The sequence below is a fragment of the Chlorocebus sabaeus genome, chromosome 23 (assembly GCF_047675955.1).
Source record: "Chlorocebus sabaeus isolate Y175 chromosome 23, mChlSab1.0.hap1, whole genome shotgun sequence".
Lineage (NCBI taxonomy): Eukaryota > Metazoa > Chordata > Mammalia > Primates > Cercopithecidae > Chlorocebus > Chlorocebus sabaeus.
This window is the reverse complement of record NC_132926.1, coordinates 50307064-50323731: the sequence shown is the minus strand read 5'-3', so window position 1 is coordinate 50323731 and position 16668 is coordinate 50307064. Positions and strand designations below refer to the sequence as shown.

The 16668-nt window shown below is 36.7% G+C and overlaps 1 protein-coding gene across 3 annotated transcripts in view; it reads right to left on the bottom strand.

Moving 5' to 3' along the window:
* Positions 1 to 16668, bottom strand: part of FNIP1 (folliculin interacting protein 1) — a 165688-nt gene that overhangs the window by 94020 nt on the left and 55000 nt on the right. For all 3 annotated transcript variants that reach the window (XM_008014333.3, XM_008014335.3, XM_008014334.3), the window contains exons 2-3: positions 11077 to 11203; positions 722 to 856 (exon numbers count right to left, since the gene is read on the bottom strand). In XM_008014333.3, the coding sequence (XP_008012524.3) occupies positions 722 to 856; positions 11077 to 11203 (262 nt within the window). The remainder of the gene's footprint in view (positions 1 to 721; positions 857 to 11076; positions 11204 to 16668) is intronic.

Genomic DNA, 16668 nt, shown 5'->3' with positions numbered 1-16668 from the left:
TGCCTAAAGGGGAGGTAGAATAGAAGAAGGCAGGGGGAACTGTGCAGTAAATCCATCTGGAATTTAGTAATTTCAGACTCTTTTCACATAGCTTGTCCCATTGATTAGGTACAAAGATCAATTTCTATCAAAACACAATCATTTCATTACCAGTAATTAAAAAGCTAGATTCTATTTTTGATACTGTGTAAATATAAAATACTTGTGATTAATGCAAACTTGGATGACACAAATAAATTTACATCAGATGACACTTGCTGAGCATGAGACCAAACACTAATATTACACAAAATGTAATACATTTAGAGAAGTTCCTATGTATTATACTTACTAATACATTTAATCCCATAAAAATAATACTGTGTATTATGTATACTTCCAATCATACTTTAATTTCATACAACGGAAACTGTATTGGTATTTTGTATTTATCTTCATAAACAATGAAAAAGTATATAAAATAAGAAATTATTCTGATAACCCAATCTAAATCTGAATTGGGAAATATAAGAAAATACTCCTGCAACCTATACCTACAGCTCTCTACATCTCTTATTCTAAGATTTGTCAAAGTTCATAAATTTACTTATCTGTCTCTCCAGCTTCAATGCAAGCTCTAGGAAGATAAGGACTAATTGCTATTATATCTCCACAGTTCACTGGATGATGTTCAAAAATATTTATAAATGAATTAATAAATAAATGACATCAATGATCTTACCTGGTACTTAAGACACTGGTCTTTTATATCAGAAGATGAAGTCACAGAACTATCTAAAGAGGAAGAACTGTCTCCTCCAGGTTTCAGTTGGCAGCATTTCCCAAAGACTTTAACTTGAGCATCACTGCAGAGTTTCTGAAATACAGATAATATTTCCATTCATATTTTAACAGATTTTTAAACATATACAAATTTCATCAAAGTATAAAAACCTTTGGAAAAAACAAGAAAGAAATAACTCAAAATAATACAACCTTAATATGACTATTTGCATTTTGCTATATTTTCTCCAGTATTATTTTCTATTTTTTGTCTTATAACCAGAATAGTATCTGTGGGGTTTGTTATTTCTGGCCAACATTATTACATCCTGAGAATTTTCTAGATTACCATGGCCTACACGATGTTCATTAATACCGATGTAATAATATACTGCAGTAGTTTTCAAATTATTTGGTCTCAAAACCCCTTTATGGGCCAGGCATGGTGGGTCACACCTGTAATCCCAGCACTTTGGGAGGCTGAGGCAGGCAGATCACCTGAGACCAAGAGTTCAAGACCAGACCGACCAACAGCGAGAAACCCCATCTCTACTAAAAAGACAAAATGTAGCTGGGCGTGGTGACACATGCCTGTAATTCCAGCTACTTGAGAAGCTGAGGCACAAGAATCTTTTGAACCTGGGAGACGAAGGTTGCAGTGAGCTGAGATTGCACCACAGCACTCCAGCCTGGGTGACAGAGTGAGACTCTGTCTCCAAAAAAAAAAAGCAAACAAACAAAACAACCCTTAATGTTCTTACAAGTTATCGAGGATCCCAAGAGTCTTTTGTGTATATGGGTTATAATTATCAGTATTTTCCCATATTAGAAATTAAAACTGAGACCATTTAAAAAATACTTATTCATTCATTTAAATATAATAACAAACCCAAGTAAACGTAAGTAACATTGTTATAAAAAAATTACCTATTTTTCTGGGGAGAAATGTAGGGATGAAAGAAATGCAAATGAGACTTTTAGATTTAACTATACGTAAATACATATGTTTATTCTATTGAAATGAGAATATAGTCATGTAATATTTAAATTTTTAATGAGAGAATGAACTTAAGACCAGATGAATGTGCAATCTAGTGTGGAAGAAAAACGTATTTCTTTTTTTTTATTCCTCTTTCTCTTTTTCCTCCCCAACATCTTTCACTGCTCACAACTACCAAAGTTACAATCCACCAACATCTGTGATATTCCTAAAAGTATTCCATTGCTTTATCACAGTTACCAGTATGTCCATTCTTCCATTTAACAAACCTCAGGCAGGTTTTTAGAACACATAATCTGACTACAGTCAAATTTACTGAAGACTGATTGTTTTCTAGTTACCAACATCACCAAAGGCATCGTTAAAAATTGCATGTAGTAGTCTCCAATTATCTCTAACCAAAAATTTAAAGTAAAAATAACAAAAGCTTTAGAACTAGATATGAGTTCAAAATCTGGATCCTTGAGCAAGTTAACTGACCTCTCTAAACCTTAATTTGTTATTTGTTTAATGGGAAGAAAAACCCTACCTAACAACACTTAAGGGAATGTGTGTGTCTGTGTGTATATATATATTTTTTACATACACACATATATAATACATATTATACATAATAGTTATAGTATCCTAGCTATCCCCACAGAGCTGGGTCTACAGGCGTATGCCACCACATCCAGCTAATTTTACTTTTTGTAGAGACAAGGTCTCATCATGTTGCCCAGGCTGGTGTCAAACTCCTGGGCTAAAGTAATCCTCCCACCTTGGCCTCCCAAAGTGCTAGGATTACAGGTGTGAGCCACTGCATTCAACCTAGATATAACTGTTATTAGAAAACAGTTAAAATGAGGGGCTAACATAATTGAAGTCAAGGAGTTCACTAGATATTTCCATGTATGTTTCAACACTTGATAAAAGTATGGGTATTTTTACTATGGGTCTCCTTCGCCACATCTTAATAACCTTATTACTTATTGATCACCAACAAAATTCCAGGCCTTAATGTACATTTTCTCTAATACTGAGCATAGTAGATATTATTAACCCTATTTTACAGATGAGAAACGTGATGCTCAAACAGGTTAAATAACTTCACCAAGGTTACAAGAGCTAGTAAATCTGTTATCTAAACCCAGTTGGCTTGACTTATCCACTATCACAAACCACCATTTCATCAGTCAACAAAAGTATTTAAGTACTATGTGTTCTAAGCCAAGGGGTGGCTGCAGACCAGTACCAGTCCATGGCCTGTTAGGAACTGGGCCACATGGCAGGTGGTGAGCAGTGGGCAAGTGAGCATTACCACCTGCACTCCACCTCCTGTCACATCAGCCTCAGCATTAGATCCTTATAGGAGTTCAAATCCTATTCTGAATTGTGCACACAAGAGATCTATCTCTAAAGAGATACAACAAATAAATGCAATGCAAGATTCTCAACTGGATCCTTTTGTTCTCCAGGATGTTATGTGGACAACTTGTCAAGTTTTAATGGGATCTGAGATTATAATGTATCAAAGATTTCCTGAATTTTTGCTGTATTGTGGTTACGTGGAAGAATGTTCATGTTTTTAGGAAATACACATTGAAATATTCAAAGTTGATGGGTTATCAAGTAGGCAGTTTACTCTCACTCCGTTCAGAAAAGCAAAAATTCTCTGTATTGAACTTGCAACTTATTTGTGATTGTTTCAAAAAGTTAATAAAAATTATAACCTAGTTATAGAAAGACAGTTGTGTTTTTCGGTAACATAACTTTTTTTGCATAATTTGAAGGTATTTGTTTTTGTGGGTTAAAGTTTGGCATCACTTATCTGAGATAACAAAGTAAATAATACGAAACTGAATACTTTTTCCTACAATTCCTGCTTATAGAAGTCCTGTGCTTACATGAGGGATTGTTGTTGACTGCGCCTTGTCCCCCCATTATAGGACCATCTGCCACTGTAGTTGTTGCTGTTTGGTTTCAGAAAAGCCACGACTTCAAGATGGGAGGGAGTAGAGAAACAGCTGAGGAACTGATGGGAGAATATTATGTGTGTGTATGTGCATCCTTTTGTACACACTTTTAGGCATGTTTTTATGCTTTAGTCCTAGAACAGAAGTATGCCCCTTTTCTTCCTCTAGCAAACTGCCTTTTGTTTCAGAGACTGAACATACATGGTTACCTCAGCCTGGAATGTCTTTCCAGCTCTCTCAAGTGCTTCCTCTTTCACCATAACTCTTACGCACTTTTCCCCCATAGTCTAAGCTTAAAACATCACTTCCTTATCTTCCTAGACTAAATGAAGTCCTTTCATGGTAATTCACTAAAACATTGTCATTCTTTAACCTCTTCGTCTGTAAATTGGAATGATAGTACTCTTCTGTTTTACATAATTTACTCTTTACAGTAAGTGCTAACGTAAGTTAGCTGCTGCTATCATTACTTCTATTAGACATACTTGAAATACACATTTCATTACACATATTTGTGTAATTATCTGTTAAATGTTTCTTTCTGCTGTCAGATTGTTAGTTCTGTGAGGAAAAGAACTATGTCTTTTTTTATTCACCTGTATTCCCTAGTGCTCAACAGTGGTTGCCAACCTTTTTGGCACCAGGCACCAGTTTCATGCAAGACAATTTTTCTGCAGACTGGGGTAGCATAGTGGGGGTATGGTTTCAGGATGAAACTGTTCCACCTCAGATCATCAGGCATTAGTTTTTGTCATTAGAAAAGGAAAGACCTGAAATCTCAGTACAGGTTTTTCTGCTGTTATTTTTAAGAGATGAGTTCTCACTATATTGCCCAGGCTGGCCTCAAATTCCTGAGCTCAAGCGATCCTCCCACCTCAGCCTCCTGAGTAGCTGGGACTACAGGCATGTGTCACCACGCCCAGCTTCAATACAGTTTTGATTTTCATTTTCTTAATTATGGATAAGGGAGAGGATCTTATAAATGTAAGATTTTATTAAACGTGTAATAGCAATTTGTATATCAACGCTCTGCTCTTGTCCTTCACTCAATTATCTACTGAGTGGTTCTTGATTTCTAGGAACTCTTTACATTAACAGTTGGCATTTTATATTGTCAAAGTGTTTTCCCAGGTTGCCATTTGTCTTTTAACTTTCCTTATGGTGTTGTTTTGTTTTACCATGCAAGTTTAAAAAAAAAATGGCTGTCAAATTTGTCAATCTTTTAGTTTATGGCTTCTGAATTTTAACTCATAGTTAGAAATATCTTTGCTTGAGACAGAGTCTCACTCTGTTGCCCAGGCTGGAGTGCAGTGGCATGACTGCAATCTTGGCTCACTGTAGCTTCTGCCTCCTGTGATCAAGCAATTACTGTGTCTCAGCCTCCCTAGTAGATGAAACTACAGGTGTGTGCCACCACACTCGGCTAATTATTGTCCTTTTTTTAAGCAAAGACAGGGTTTCACCATGTTGGCCAAGCTGATCTTGAACTCCTGACCTCATGTGATTCAGCCTTTCAGCCTCCCAAAGTGCTGCCATTACAGGCATGAGCCACTGCATCTGGCCATTTTTTTTTTTTTTTTTTTTAAGCAGGCTGGGGAGAGGGTCTTGCTTTGTCACTTAGGCTAGAGTGCAGTAGTGTGATCCTGACTCATTGCAACCTCCACTTCCTGGACTCAAGCAATTCTTCTGCCTCAGTCTCCCAGTAGCTGGGACTACAGACACTCAGCACCACACCCAGCTAATTTTTATGTTTTTTGTAGAGACAGGGTCTTCCTATGTTGGCCAGACTGGTCTCAAACACCTGGCCTCAAGTGATTCACCCATCTTGGCCTCCCAAAGTGCTGGGTTTACAGGCGTGAGTCACTGCACCCAGCCTAGAATACCTTTTCCACTGCACAGATATATAAGAACTCCCTCATTTTTTCTTTTGTAATGTTATAGTTCTATATTTTTATATTTAAATGTTTGATATACTTGGTTTCATCCTGATGTACACTGTAAGATATGAATCCAAATTAAGGCTGGGCACAGTGACTCATACTTGAGCCCAAGAGTTTGAGGCCAGCCTGGATAAAACAGCAAGACCCCATCTCTAAAATAATAATAATAGTAAGTAGTAATAATGTGAGTCCAAATTAATCTTTCTTCCACATGGCTAATTGTCTCAACACCATTTAAGATGATGCCTTAATCATATACCAAAATTCCTGTATGTATTTGGATGTATTTCTGATCCTCCATTTTGTTCCATTAGTCTATTGCCTATTTATGTGTCAATAACACACTGTCTTAAATACTGAGACTGTGAAGTATATTTTCAAATGCGATAGGACTGGCTCATCCTCACTGCCCTTCTTTTTCAGAGTTTTCCAACCAATCATTGCTAATTTTTTTCCATCTGAACTTTAGAATCCACTATTTAGTTCCAGACACTACACCCACCCCAAACACAAAAATAAGGATAACACTGTTTCTGTGATAGCATTATTTTACAAAGCACTTTGGACAACTTTATAACATTGACTACTGCCATAGAATATGTTTTGTCTTTCCATTTGTGAAGGTATGCTCTTACGTCCCTTAAGAAGAATTTTTTTTTTTTTGAGATGCAGTCTCGCTGTCGCCCAGGCTGGAGTGCAGCGGCGCAATCTTGGCTCACTACAAGCTCCGCCTCCCAGTTTCACGCCATTCTCCTGCCTCAGCCTCCTGAGTAGCTGGGACTAGAGGCATCTGTCACCACGCCCGGCTAATTTTTTGTATTTTTAGTAGAGACAGGGTTTCGCCGTGTTAGCCAGGATGGTCTCAATCTCCTGCCTTGTGATCCGCCTGCCTCGGCCTCCCAAAGTGCTGGGATTACAGGAGTGAGGCACCATGCCCAGCCTAAGAAGACTTTTAAAGTTCTAAACTTGTAGATTTTGTTAAGTTTATGCATAGGCAACTTTGTCATTTTAATAGCTATTTTAAATGAATGTTTCACTTTTATGTGTTCAAACTGGAAGCTATTTGCATATATTGAGCTTACTGATTTCTGTATATTAACTTAAATCCAATTATCTAACCAAATACTATGTGCAAATTTGATATCATAAATAAGACTCAACTATTCAATTAGCACTGTATGATACTTCAGAGTGTTTCCCATATCTTAAAATCTATATTCACCTTTCCAAAGTTGCCTGAATTTACTGATGTACAACTTTATCCTTGTTTACAATCGGTGAAAGCTGATACATGTGAATGGTCATATAACCTCACTGGGAACTCATGAAATAGTATTGCACTGTTGCTGACATAAAAACAATGTCTAGGATAAGGAAAATAGCGTGATAAAATCACAATGGATCCATTTGGCTATGTTAGTGTTCATATCGAAATCAGATCTCAATATTTTTTTCTAACATGGGAAGGTTCTTCTGTCAGAAGTGTTTCAACCAGAGCAACTCCATCTTGAATAGGGGTTGGGTAAAATGAGGCTCAGACCAACTGGGCTGCATTCCCAGATGGTTAAAGCATTCTAAGTCACAGGAGGAGATAGGAGGTTGGCACAAGATATAGGTCATAAAGACCTTGATGATGAAAAAGGCTGCAGTAAAGAAGCTGGCTAAAATGCACCAAAACCAAGATGGCGACAAGAGTGACCTCTGGTCGTCCTTACTACTACACTCCCACCAGCGCCATGACAGTTAACAAATGCCACTGGAAACGTCAGTAAATTACCCTATATGGTGTAAAAAATGGGAGGCACGAATAATTCACCCCTTGTTTAGCACACAATCAAGAAACAACCATAAAAATCCACCATCAGCAGGCCTCAGGGCTGGTCTGCCTATGGAGTTGCCATTCTTTATTCCTTTACTTTCTTCATAAACTTGCTTTCACTTTACAGACTTGCCCTGAATTATTTCTTGCTCAAGATCCAAGAACTCTCTTTTGGGGTCTGGATCCGGACCCCTTTCCAGTAACACTTCTTTAAGATCACTACACATATTCACTTTAATTGGGTTTTATAGTTCAACAGTCATTTTTCATAAAATATAACAGATCTGAAAAAACGAGTTCTGAGAAAGCTATACACTTGATTAACAATTTTATTTCAACCTACATAAGACACTATTTGAGCATGCAAAGTACTTTGGTTTCTGAAACATAATCAAAGCATTTATGTAGTTCACTTTGTATAAAATTTAAAATGAAATAAAATACATAGCCTCCTAATTTTCTCCCAAAACCCATTAAATATACTCTACATACACAATGTCTGTGTTGCATGGAAATACAAAAATGATCTGCTTATGTTCATAAACTGCTGTTATAGTCTTCATTGACAATTCTTTGGTTCAACCAAAAGCAGAAATGGATCAATATTCCACTGTGAAATACTGTCTTCTCTCCCACTCCAGATAAAAGGTACTAAAAGTGAGTTATGATAATCTATAATCTTTACAAGGAAAACTGCCATGTGTCTTACACATTTAAAAGGACTTCAATAAGTATTTTTACAATGACTATTTTTTAATGCTGAAATAGCTTCAAAGTAAACAACCAATAGGATTTTGATTTAACTAAATACACTCAAACATATTGGGTGTGCCCAAATACTACTATCTTCTACTCCTACCTGGCAACTTTCGAATGACATTTTTTCAAAAATAATCTTAAAATTCAGATTCAGGCTGATAACAAACTGTCCCAAGCAGCCTGAAGAGGGAGGACTGTTTGATCCCAGGAATTCAAGTCCAGGCTGGGCAACATAGCAGGACAGATGGATGCTGTTTCCAAATGAGAAAATGTTTCAATTTCTTTTTTGATAAAGGGAACAGAGTAAAACAATTTTGTAAGCTTCACATTCTAAAGCTTGACTTTCTGTTTATAACTCATGGTGACATCATGTTCTCATTTTTTTAAAAAGAATGTTTTCAATAAAAGTTTTGGTAAATAGGCCGGGCAAGGTGGCTCACGCTGGTAATCCCAGCACTTTATGAGGCCAAAGCAGGCGGAGAGCTTGAGCCTAGAAGTTCGAGACCAGTCTGGCCAACATGGCGAAACCCCATTTCTACTAAAAATATAAAAATTACCCAGGCGTGGTGTGCACACCTGTAATCTCAGCTACTCGCAAGGCTGAGGCATGAGAATTGCTTGAGCCTGGGAGGCAGAGGTTGCAGTGAGCTGAGACTACCACTGCACTCCAGCCTGGGCAAGAGAGCAAGACCCTGTCTCAAGAAAACAAACAACAACAACAACAAAAAAACCCTGTCTCAAAAAAATAAAAAGCTTTGGTATACTGAATGGTCAAAATAGTATTTGTAGTCCTTATTCTCTCTTGTAAATTGTTTCAAACTAAGGAAAGTTTTTTAAAACTAAGAAAGAAGAACATGAGAAGTAACTTCAACATTTACCATAGCAAAATAGAATATCGTACAAATACAGCAAAGCTGAATAATTTACTTTCATCCAGCAAACTGCTAATGCTTAAACATAACGTCATTATTATGTATGAACCCAAATTATAATGTAGAAAGTTTAAAAAATTTTACACCACAATGTCCTTCTTTCCATATATAGAACCCAGGACAAACAATGAGTATTTCAATATGTACAGTAGTGTTCAAAAGGAAGACATAAAATCTTCAGGAAGTATTTACAGGATTTTGAAAATAAACTTCCTAACAGTAATTACAACTGATCAAAATATGTCCTAAGTACTTACCACATGTAAGGCAGTGTGCAGTGTAGGAAATAAAGGTGAGTAACAGGACAATTTTTTATTTTAAGATTTTTTTTTCCCAGTCTAGTAACAAATACACATACAAATACAGCTATTATATAGAAGGCTATGAATGTGAGTAACGAACTAGAAGAATTCTGATGGAGGAGAAAATAAATTTACCTAGAGAAAATCAGAAAGGATTCATAAAGTTGCCATAAAATAAACCCTGAAGGAGGATAAATTTTCAACTAAGGGAGATAGTATACAGAATAAAGGCATAATAAAATAAATGAGACCAGAAGTAGTCAACAATGTTTGATTTCTAGACACTGATAAATTTCTAGAAAACTTTGATAATAAAAAGAAGAGTAGACTTATAGGCAAATTTCAGAAAGTTGAGTAGTAACTGGATAGTTTGAGAAGAGAGTCAATATATTACTACTGAGACACCAAGAGACAGAGAAGACCAAGGAGAGACCAACAGATAGAGAGACTGAGAAGAGACACTCTAGAGATCCTGAGTGATAGAGAGACAAAGGGAAAATGAGAGACACTAACAGACACCAAGAAAGATGACTGAGAGGGACAAAGAGGCCAGGGATGGGAAAAGAGAGAGGACACTGTTATGCACTGAATGATTGTGTCTCCTCAAAATTCATATGGCGTCCTAACCCAACATATGATATTAGGGAGGTGGGAACTTTAGGAGGTGATTAGGTCATAAGAATGAAGTCCTCATGAATGGGGTTGGTGCCCTTATAAAAAGGACTGTGAAGAGTTCTCTTGCCTTCTTTCCACCATGTAAGGGTAGAGTGAGAAGTCAGCAGTCTGCAACCCAGAAGAGAGGCCTCATAAAAAACCCAAATACGCTAGGAGAAACAAAAGTTTCTTGTTTAAGGCACCCAGTCTACAGTACTTTGTTATAGTAGCCTGAACTAGACAAACACAACCCTGAAGGAAAAAGTAAAAAATATTTTGTTAGTGTTGGGTAAAGAGGCTTTGTGAATGTTTCCAAGCAAAGAGAAAAGCTGAGAGGGAAGAAGGAATACATCAGCAGGAGACAAATTAATGAGACTAATGAAGCATCATCCCAGAAAAGGTATGCAAGGAGAGTTCAAAAAACAGCATGAGTCAATTCTTACAGGGCTGTTTAACATAAAAAAGAAAAAGCTGCACAAACACACAATGAATAGCATTAATCAAAATTAAGAGTAAAGGAGAGGTCATATGTTGAAATTCAATAGGATACTATCAAATACAAAAAAAAAAAAAAAAAAAAAAACTTCAATAAATGCTTGCCAAAAAAGTAATCAAAAATAATCGAGATAATTAAAAAAAAAGATCAGCCTCAGCCAAGTTCTGCTGAGCTGTTGTTAGCAATCTAAATACAAATAAGACATGCTTATCGCATTTGTAGTTAGCCTTGGATTTCAACTGTCTGCTTGACCATCTCCAATTCTGTGACTCTTAAGCATCAAACCACTCCTCAGCTATTCAAACCAAGATGTTAGATTCACCAAACATTTCCTTCTCCCTCAGCCCCAACATCCAGTTATTTTCTTCTGCCTCAGTCCCAATTATCCAGTTTGATAATACTGGAATTATCAAAATATTCAACATTAAAAGTCAACCAAATCAATAACAATGCTCACCGATACGGATATGTCCTCATTTTTTCTCTTAACACTGGAGTCAAACAAAACATTTCTCCCTCGTCTTTCACAGTCTTGATATACAATCAGTCGAATCTGGCTTGGATCAAACTCTGGTAAAGGCCAACTTGAAAGAAAAGTAAAGATCCATTAGAGTTACATTAATAAATATTCCATATACATTCTTAGAAATAAACCTATATAATAAAAGCCCAAAATTATCTTATTGTTAAATAATATATAGATCTTTATATAAAATATCACCAGTTCATGGCTGAAAACTTTAAAGTAAAAATAAAGGCAAAACAAAATTATTTTTATTTAAAAATAATAGTAGTAACTATCACTTAGTATATATATAGTTATCCCATATCAGTTTTAAAAGCACTAACTTAATAAATATACATAAGTATATTTAACATAATGAAAATAAGTACTGATTTCATGTGATGGACCAAGATGACATAATAAGGTTAACCCATATTTTTAAGTAGTTTTGTTACTATTTCTCCAATATGGAAATGTGAAAAATGAAATGGCTTTCGTTTAAATAATAGCAAAGGACTCACAAGACAAAAAACAAACCAAAAAAAAAGTGGAGAGCAATCAAGTATAGTGAGAATTCTCATATGCTGTTGGTATGAATAAAACTGGCATAATTCCTGGGTGCAGTGGCTCACACCTATAATCCCAGGACTTTGGGAGTCCAAGGTAGGAGGATCACTTGAGTCCAGGAGTTCAAGACTAACCTGGACAACATAGTGAGACCCCATCTCTACAAAAAGTTAAAAAAATTAGCCGGGCATGGCAGCATGCATCTGTAGTCCTAGCTACTTAAGAGGCTGCAGTGGGAGGATCTCTTGAGCCTGGAAGGTCGGGGCTACAGCAAGCTGTGATCATGCCACTGTACTCCACCCTGGGTGACAGAATTAGACCCTGTCTCAAAAAATAAAAATAAAAATAAATAAATTGGTACAATCTCTTTAGAAAAGTTTTTGAAAATGTCTATATATATATAAAAATATTTTTGTGTGTGTATATATATCTGCGTGTGTGTATACTTTATTATATACGTGTGTGTATACATATATACACACAAACGAATCCCAATAAAAATGAAGTTGATACCAGCAATTCCACTCCAGAAAAATTTATCACAATGAATGAATTTCAGCTATAGGCAAAAATGGATAGACCACAAGCAAAAGAAGTCAGACAACGACTCACACACACACACAGATAGCTACTGTATTTTTCCACTTATATATATAGAGGTTAAAAACGGGCAATGTTTGTCTAGGGGTGCATACTTAGTTTTTAAAATATAAAGAAAACAAAGTAAGTAACGACCTCCAGAGTTTGGAGAGTAATTACTTCCAGGAGTAAGGTGGAGGGAAAAGTGTAACCAGAAAAGGGACATAACAGGTGAACTGGGGCAATGACAACATTCTGTTTTGACCAGATAGTGCTGACATGGATCTTTACAGTATGTATTTAAACAGTACATCACATTTGTTTTATGTACTTTTATATATCCATTACATTCCACAATTTAAAAGATTAATGGGGTGGATGAGGTAGGGAAGAAGGGAAAGAGAAAACAAACCAAATGACAAATATTCGGTGAACTAAACACAATACAAATCACAGGACAGCTGCTAAGAAATGGGAGAACTGACATGCCAGGAGCTGTTTCTTATTAGTTACAACAGGATATTCATTTTTCATAATTTCAACTTTCATACTCAGGAGTTACACATCCATATATCTCATGATGCTGAGGTTTGGGGTACAATTGATGCTGTCACCCAGAGAGTGAGCACAGAACCCAACCATTACGTTTTTCAACTCTTGCCCTTCTCCCTCCTGCCTTGCTCTACTAGTCCTCAGTATCTATTGTTACCATTCTCATGTCCACGAGTATCCAATATTTAGCTCCCACTTATAATTGAGAACATGTGCTATTTCATTTTCTGTTCCTGCATTAATTGACTCAGGATAACGGCCTCCAGCTGCCTCCGTGTTGCTGCAAAGGACAGGATTTCATTCTTTTTTATGGCTGTGTAGCATTCCATAGTACATATGTGCCACATTTTTTTTTTTTTAGTCAATTGTTGAGTCAATTTACTTAATAAAATATTAGTCAATTATTGTAGTAGGAAGAAAGAGTAAAACCACAAAATACGAAAAAAGTTTAAGACAATGAAATGGGTCACTATATTCTCTTGCATTTATAACTATTCAGATGAATAACGAAGGAACAAAATATCATTTAGTCAATTTTTGAGAAAAATACCTGATTTTATGTTCTAAGGCATTTTGTAAAATAAGAAAATGATTATGCTAACTAGATATAAGCCTTGAAAATGAATACAGACATTTACTGATTAAGATATAGACTAGTTAGACCAGTTATCTAATTAACTTGGAACAAACAATAAGTTAGGACAGTAAATAGTAAAATTTCACAAGGGTCTCTGTATGAGTGAAACTGCTCCTTTAGGGTTTACCTTTTTAACAGGGGAACTAAAATATGAATCAGTTTTTTGTCTGTTATATTTAATTTTTTTTATACTTTATGGTCTAGGGTACATGAGCACAACGTGCAGGTTTGTTACATATGTATACATGTGCCATGTTGGTGTGCTGCATCCATTAACTCGTCATTTACATTAGGTATATCTCCTAATGCTATCCCTCTCCCCTCCCCCCACCCCACAACAGGTCCTGGTGTGTGATGTTCCCCTTCCTGAGTCCAAGTGCTCTCGTTGTTCAATTCCCACCTATGAGTGACAACACGCGGTGTTTGGTTTTCTGTCCTTGTGATAGTTTGCTGAGAATGATGGTTTCCAGCTTCATCCACGTCCCTACAAAGGACATGAACTCATCCTTATTTATGGCTGCATAGTATTCCATGGTGTATATGTGCCATATTTTCTTAATCCAGTCTATCATTGATGGACATTTGGGTTGGTTCCAAGTCTTTGCTATTGTGAATAGTGCCGCAATAAACATACGTGTGCATGTGTCTTTATAGCAGCATGATTTATACTCCTTTGGGTATACACCCAGTAATGGGATCGCTGGGTCAAATGGTATTTCTAGTTCTAGATCCTTGAGGAATTGCCACAGTCTTCCACAATGGTTGAACTAGTTTACAATCCCACCAACAGTGTAAAAGTGTTCCTATTTCTCCACATTCTCTCCAGCACCTGTTGTTTCCTGACTTTTTAATGATCGCCATTCTAACTCCTGTGAGATGGTATCTCATTGTGGTTTTGATTTGCATTTCTCTGATGGTGAGTGATGATGAGCATTTTTTCATGTGTCTGTTGACTGCATAAATGTCTTCTTTTGAGAAGCGTCTGTTCATATCCTTTGCCCAATTTTGATGGGGTTCGTTTTTTCTTGTAAATTTGTTTGAGTTCTTTGTAGTTCTGGATACTAGCCCTTTGTCAGATGAGCAGATTGCAAAAATTTCTCCCATTCTGTAGGCTGCCTGTTCACTCTGATGGTAGTTTCTTTTGCTGTGCAGAAGCTCTTTAGTTTAATTAGATCCCATCTGTCAATTGTGGCTTTTGTTGCCATTTCTTATGGTGTTTTAGACATGAAGTCCTTGCCCATGCCTATGTCCTGAATGGTATTGCCTAGCTTTTCTTCTAGGGTTTTTATGGTATTTGGTCTAACATTTAAGTCTCTAATCCATCTTGAATTACTTTTTGTATAAGGTGTAAGGAAGTGATCCAGTTTCAGCTTTGCACTTAAGGGTAGACAGTTTTCCCAGCACCATTTATTAAATAGGAAATCCTTTCCCCATTTCTTGTTTTTGTCGGATGTGTCAAAGATCAGATGGTTGCAGATGTGTGGTATTATTTCTGAGGGCTCTGTTCTGTTCCATTGGTCTATATCTCTGTTTTGGTACCAGTACCATGCTGTTTTGGTTAAGGTAGCCTTGTAGTACAGTTTGAAGTCAGGTAGCGTGATGCCTCCAGCTTTGTTCTTTTGGCTTAGGATTGTCTTGGCAATCGGGGCTCTTTTTTGGTTCCATATGAACTTTAGTTTTTTCCAATTCTGTGAAGAAAGTCATTGGTAGCTTAATGGGGATGGCACTGAATCTATTAATTACCTTGGGCAGTATGGCCATTCTCACGACATTGATTCTTCCTATCCATGAGCATGGAACGTTCTTCCATTTGTGTGTGTCCTCTTTTATTTCATTGAGCAGTGGTTTGTAGTTCTCCTTGAAGAGGTCCTTCACATCCCTTGTAAGTTAGATTCCTAGGTATTTTATTCTCTTTGAAGCAATTGTGCATAGTATTCCATAGTACATATGTACCACATTTTCTTTATCCAATACACCACTGATGGGACCCTAGGTTGATTCCATGCCTTTGCTATTGTGAACAATGCTGCAATGAACGTACAAGTGCATGTGTCTTTTTGGTAAATTTGTTTTCTTTTGGATACTCAGTAATGAGATTGCGGAGTCAAATGGTAGTTCTCTTTCAAAGTTGCTTGACAAATCTTCAAACTGCTTTCCACAGTGGCTAAACTACTTTACATTCCCATCAATGGTGTATAAGCATTCCCTTTGCCCCACAGCCTCACCAGCACCTGTTATTTTTTGACTTTTTAATAACAGCCAATCTGACTGGTGTGAGATGGTATCTCATTGTGGTTTTGATTTGTCTTTCTCTGATGATTAGTGATGATGAGCATTTTTTCATGTTTTTTGGCAGCTTGGATGTCTTCTTTTGAGAAGTGTCTGTTCATAGCTTTGCTCACTTTTTATAGGGGTTGTTTTTGCTTGTTAAATTGTTTAAATTCCTTATAGATTGTGTATATTAGACTTTTGTCAGAGGTACAGTTTGTGAATATTTTCGGCCATTGTGTGGGTTGTCCACCAGGCACAATTCTTCACTTCCTTAAGAGAGCCTTAACCCTGTCAACGTATGTGAAACTATGTATAACTGGCAACATAAAACATCTTCATCCCAAATTCTTGACAGAAAATATAATTTTAGTTTTCTTCTGTCTAATCAGCAAACGTCTGTATGGTAGTAAATGATAAAGACCTACCTAGACATCCAGACTAAAGCAGAGACTCCTCCTTAAACCACAATGACTTGCATCACACTCAACTGTTTCTACTAAATTGTGCTTTCACACTATGCAAAGGAAACTGTAAAGGAACAGACTGACAAAGGATAAAAATAGGGAAAGGGGTCTCATGGAAACCAATGAAAAAGAATATTTTAGAAAAGAAAAAGAAATACCATGGCATGAACAGGTTTACACATATGTTGATGACAGAATCTGAGGTCAAGGAGAAACACAACGCCTCTGAGGAAGTAGAGAACAGGATATAGAGCACAAGTGAAAGGATTAGCTCAAAGAAAACTCTCACACTAGTTTGGAAAGAAGGGAGATAAAGACGTACATGGGTGCACAAAGATTTGTAGATATGAAGGTAAGGTGTGGAGGGAATCCATAGCTAAGAGATCCATTTTCCTTGTCAAGCAGGTGAACGGAAGTAAGGGAAAAGTGGTAAGACGTGGGGATAGTAGAGAGTAAAAAAGATAATAGCGGTTG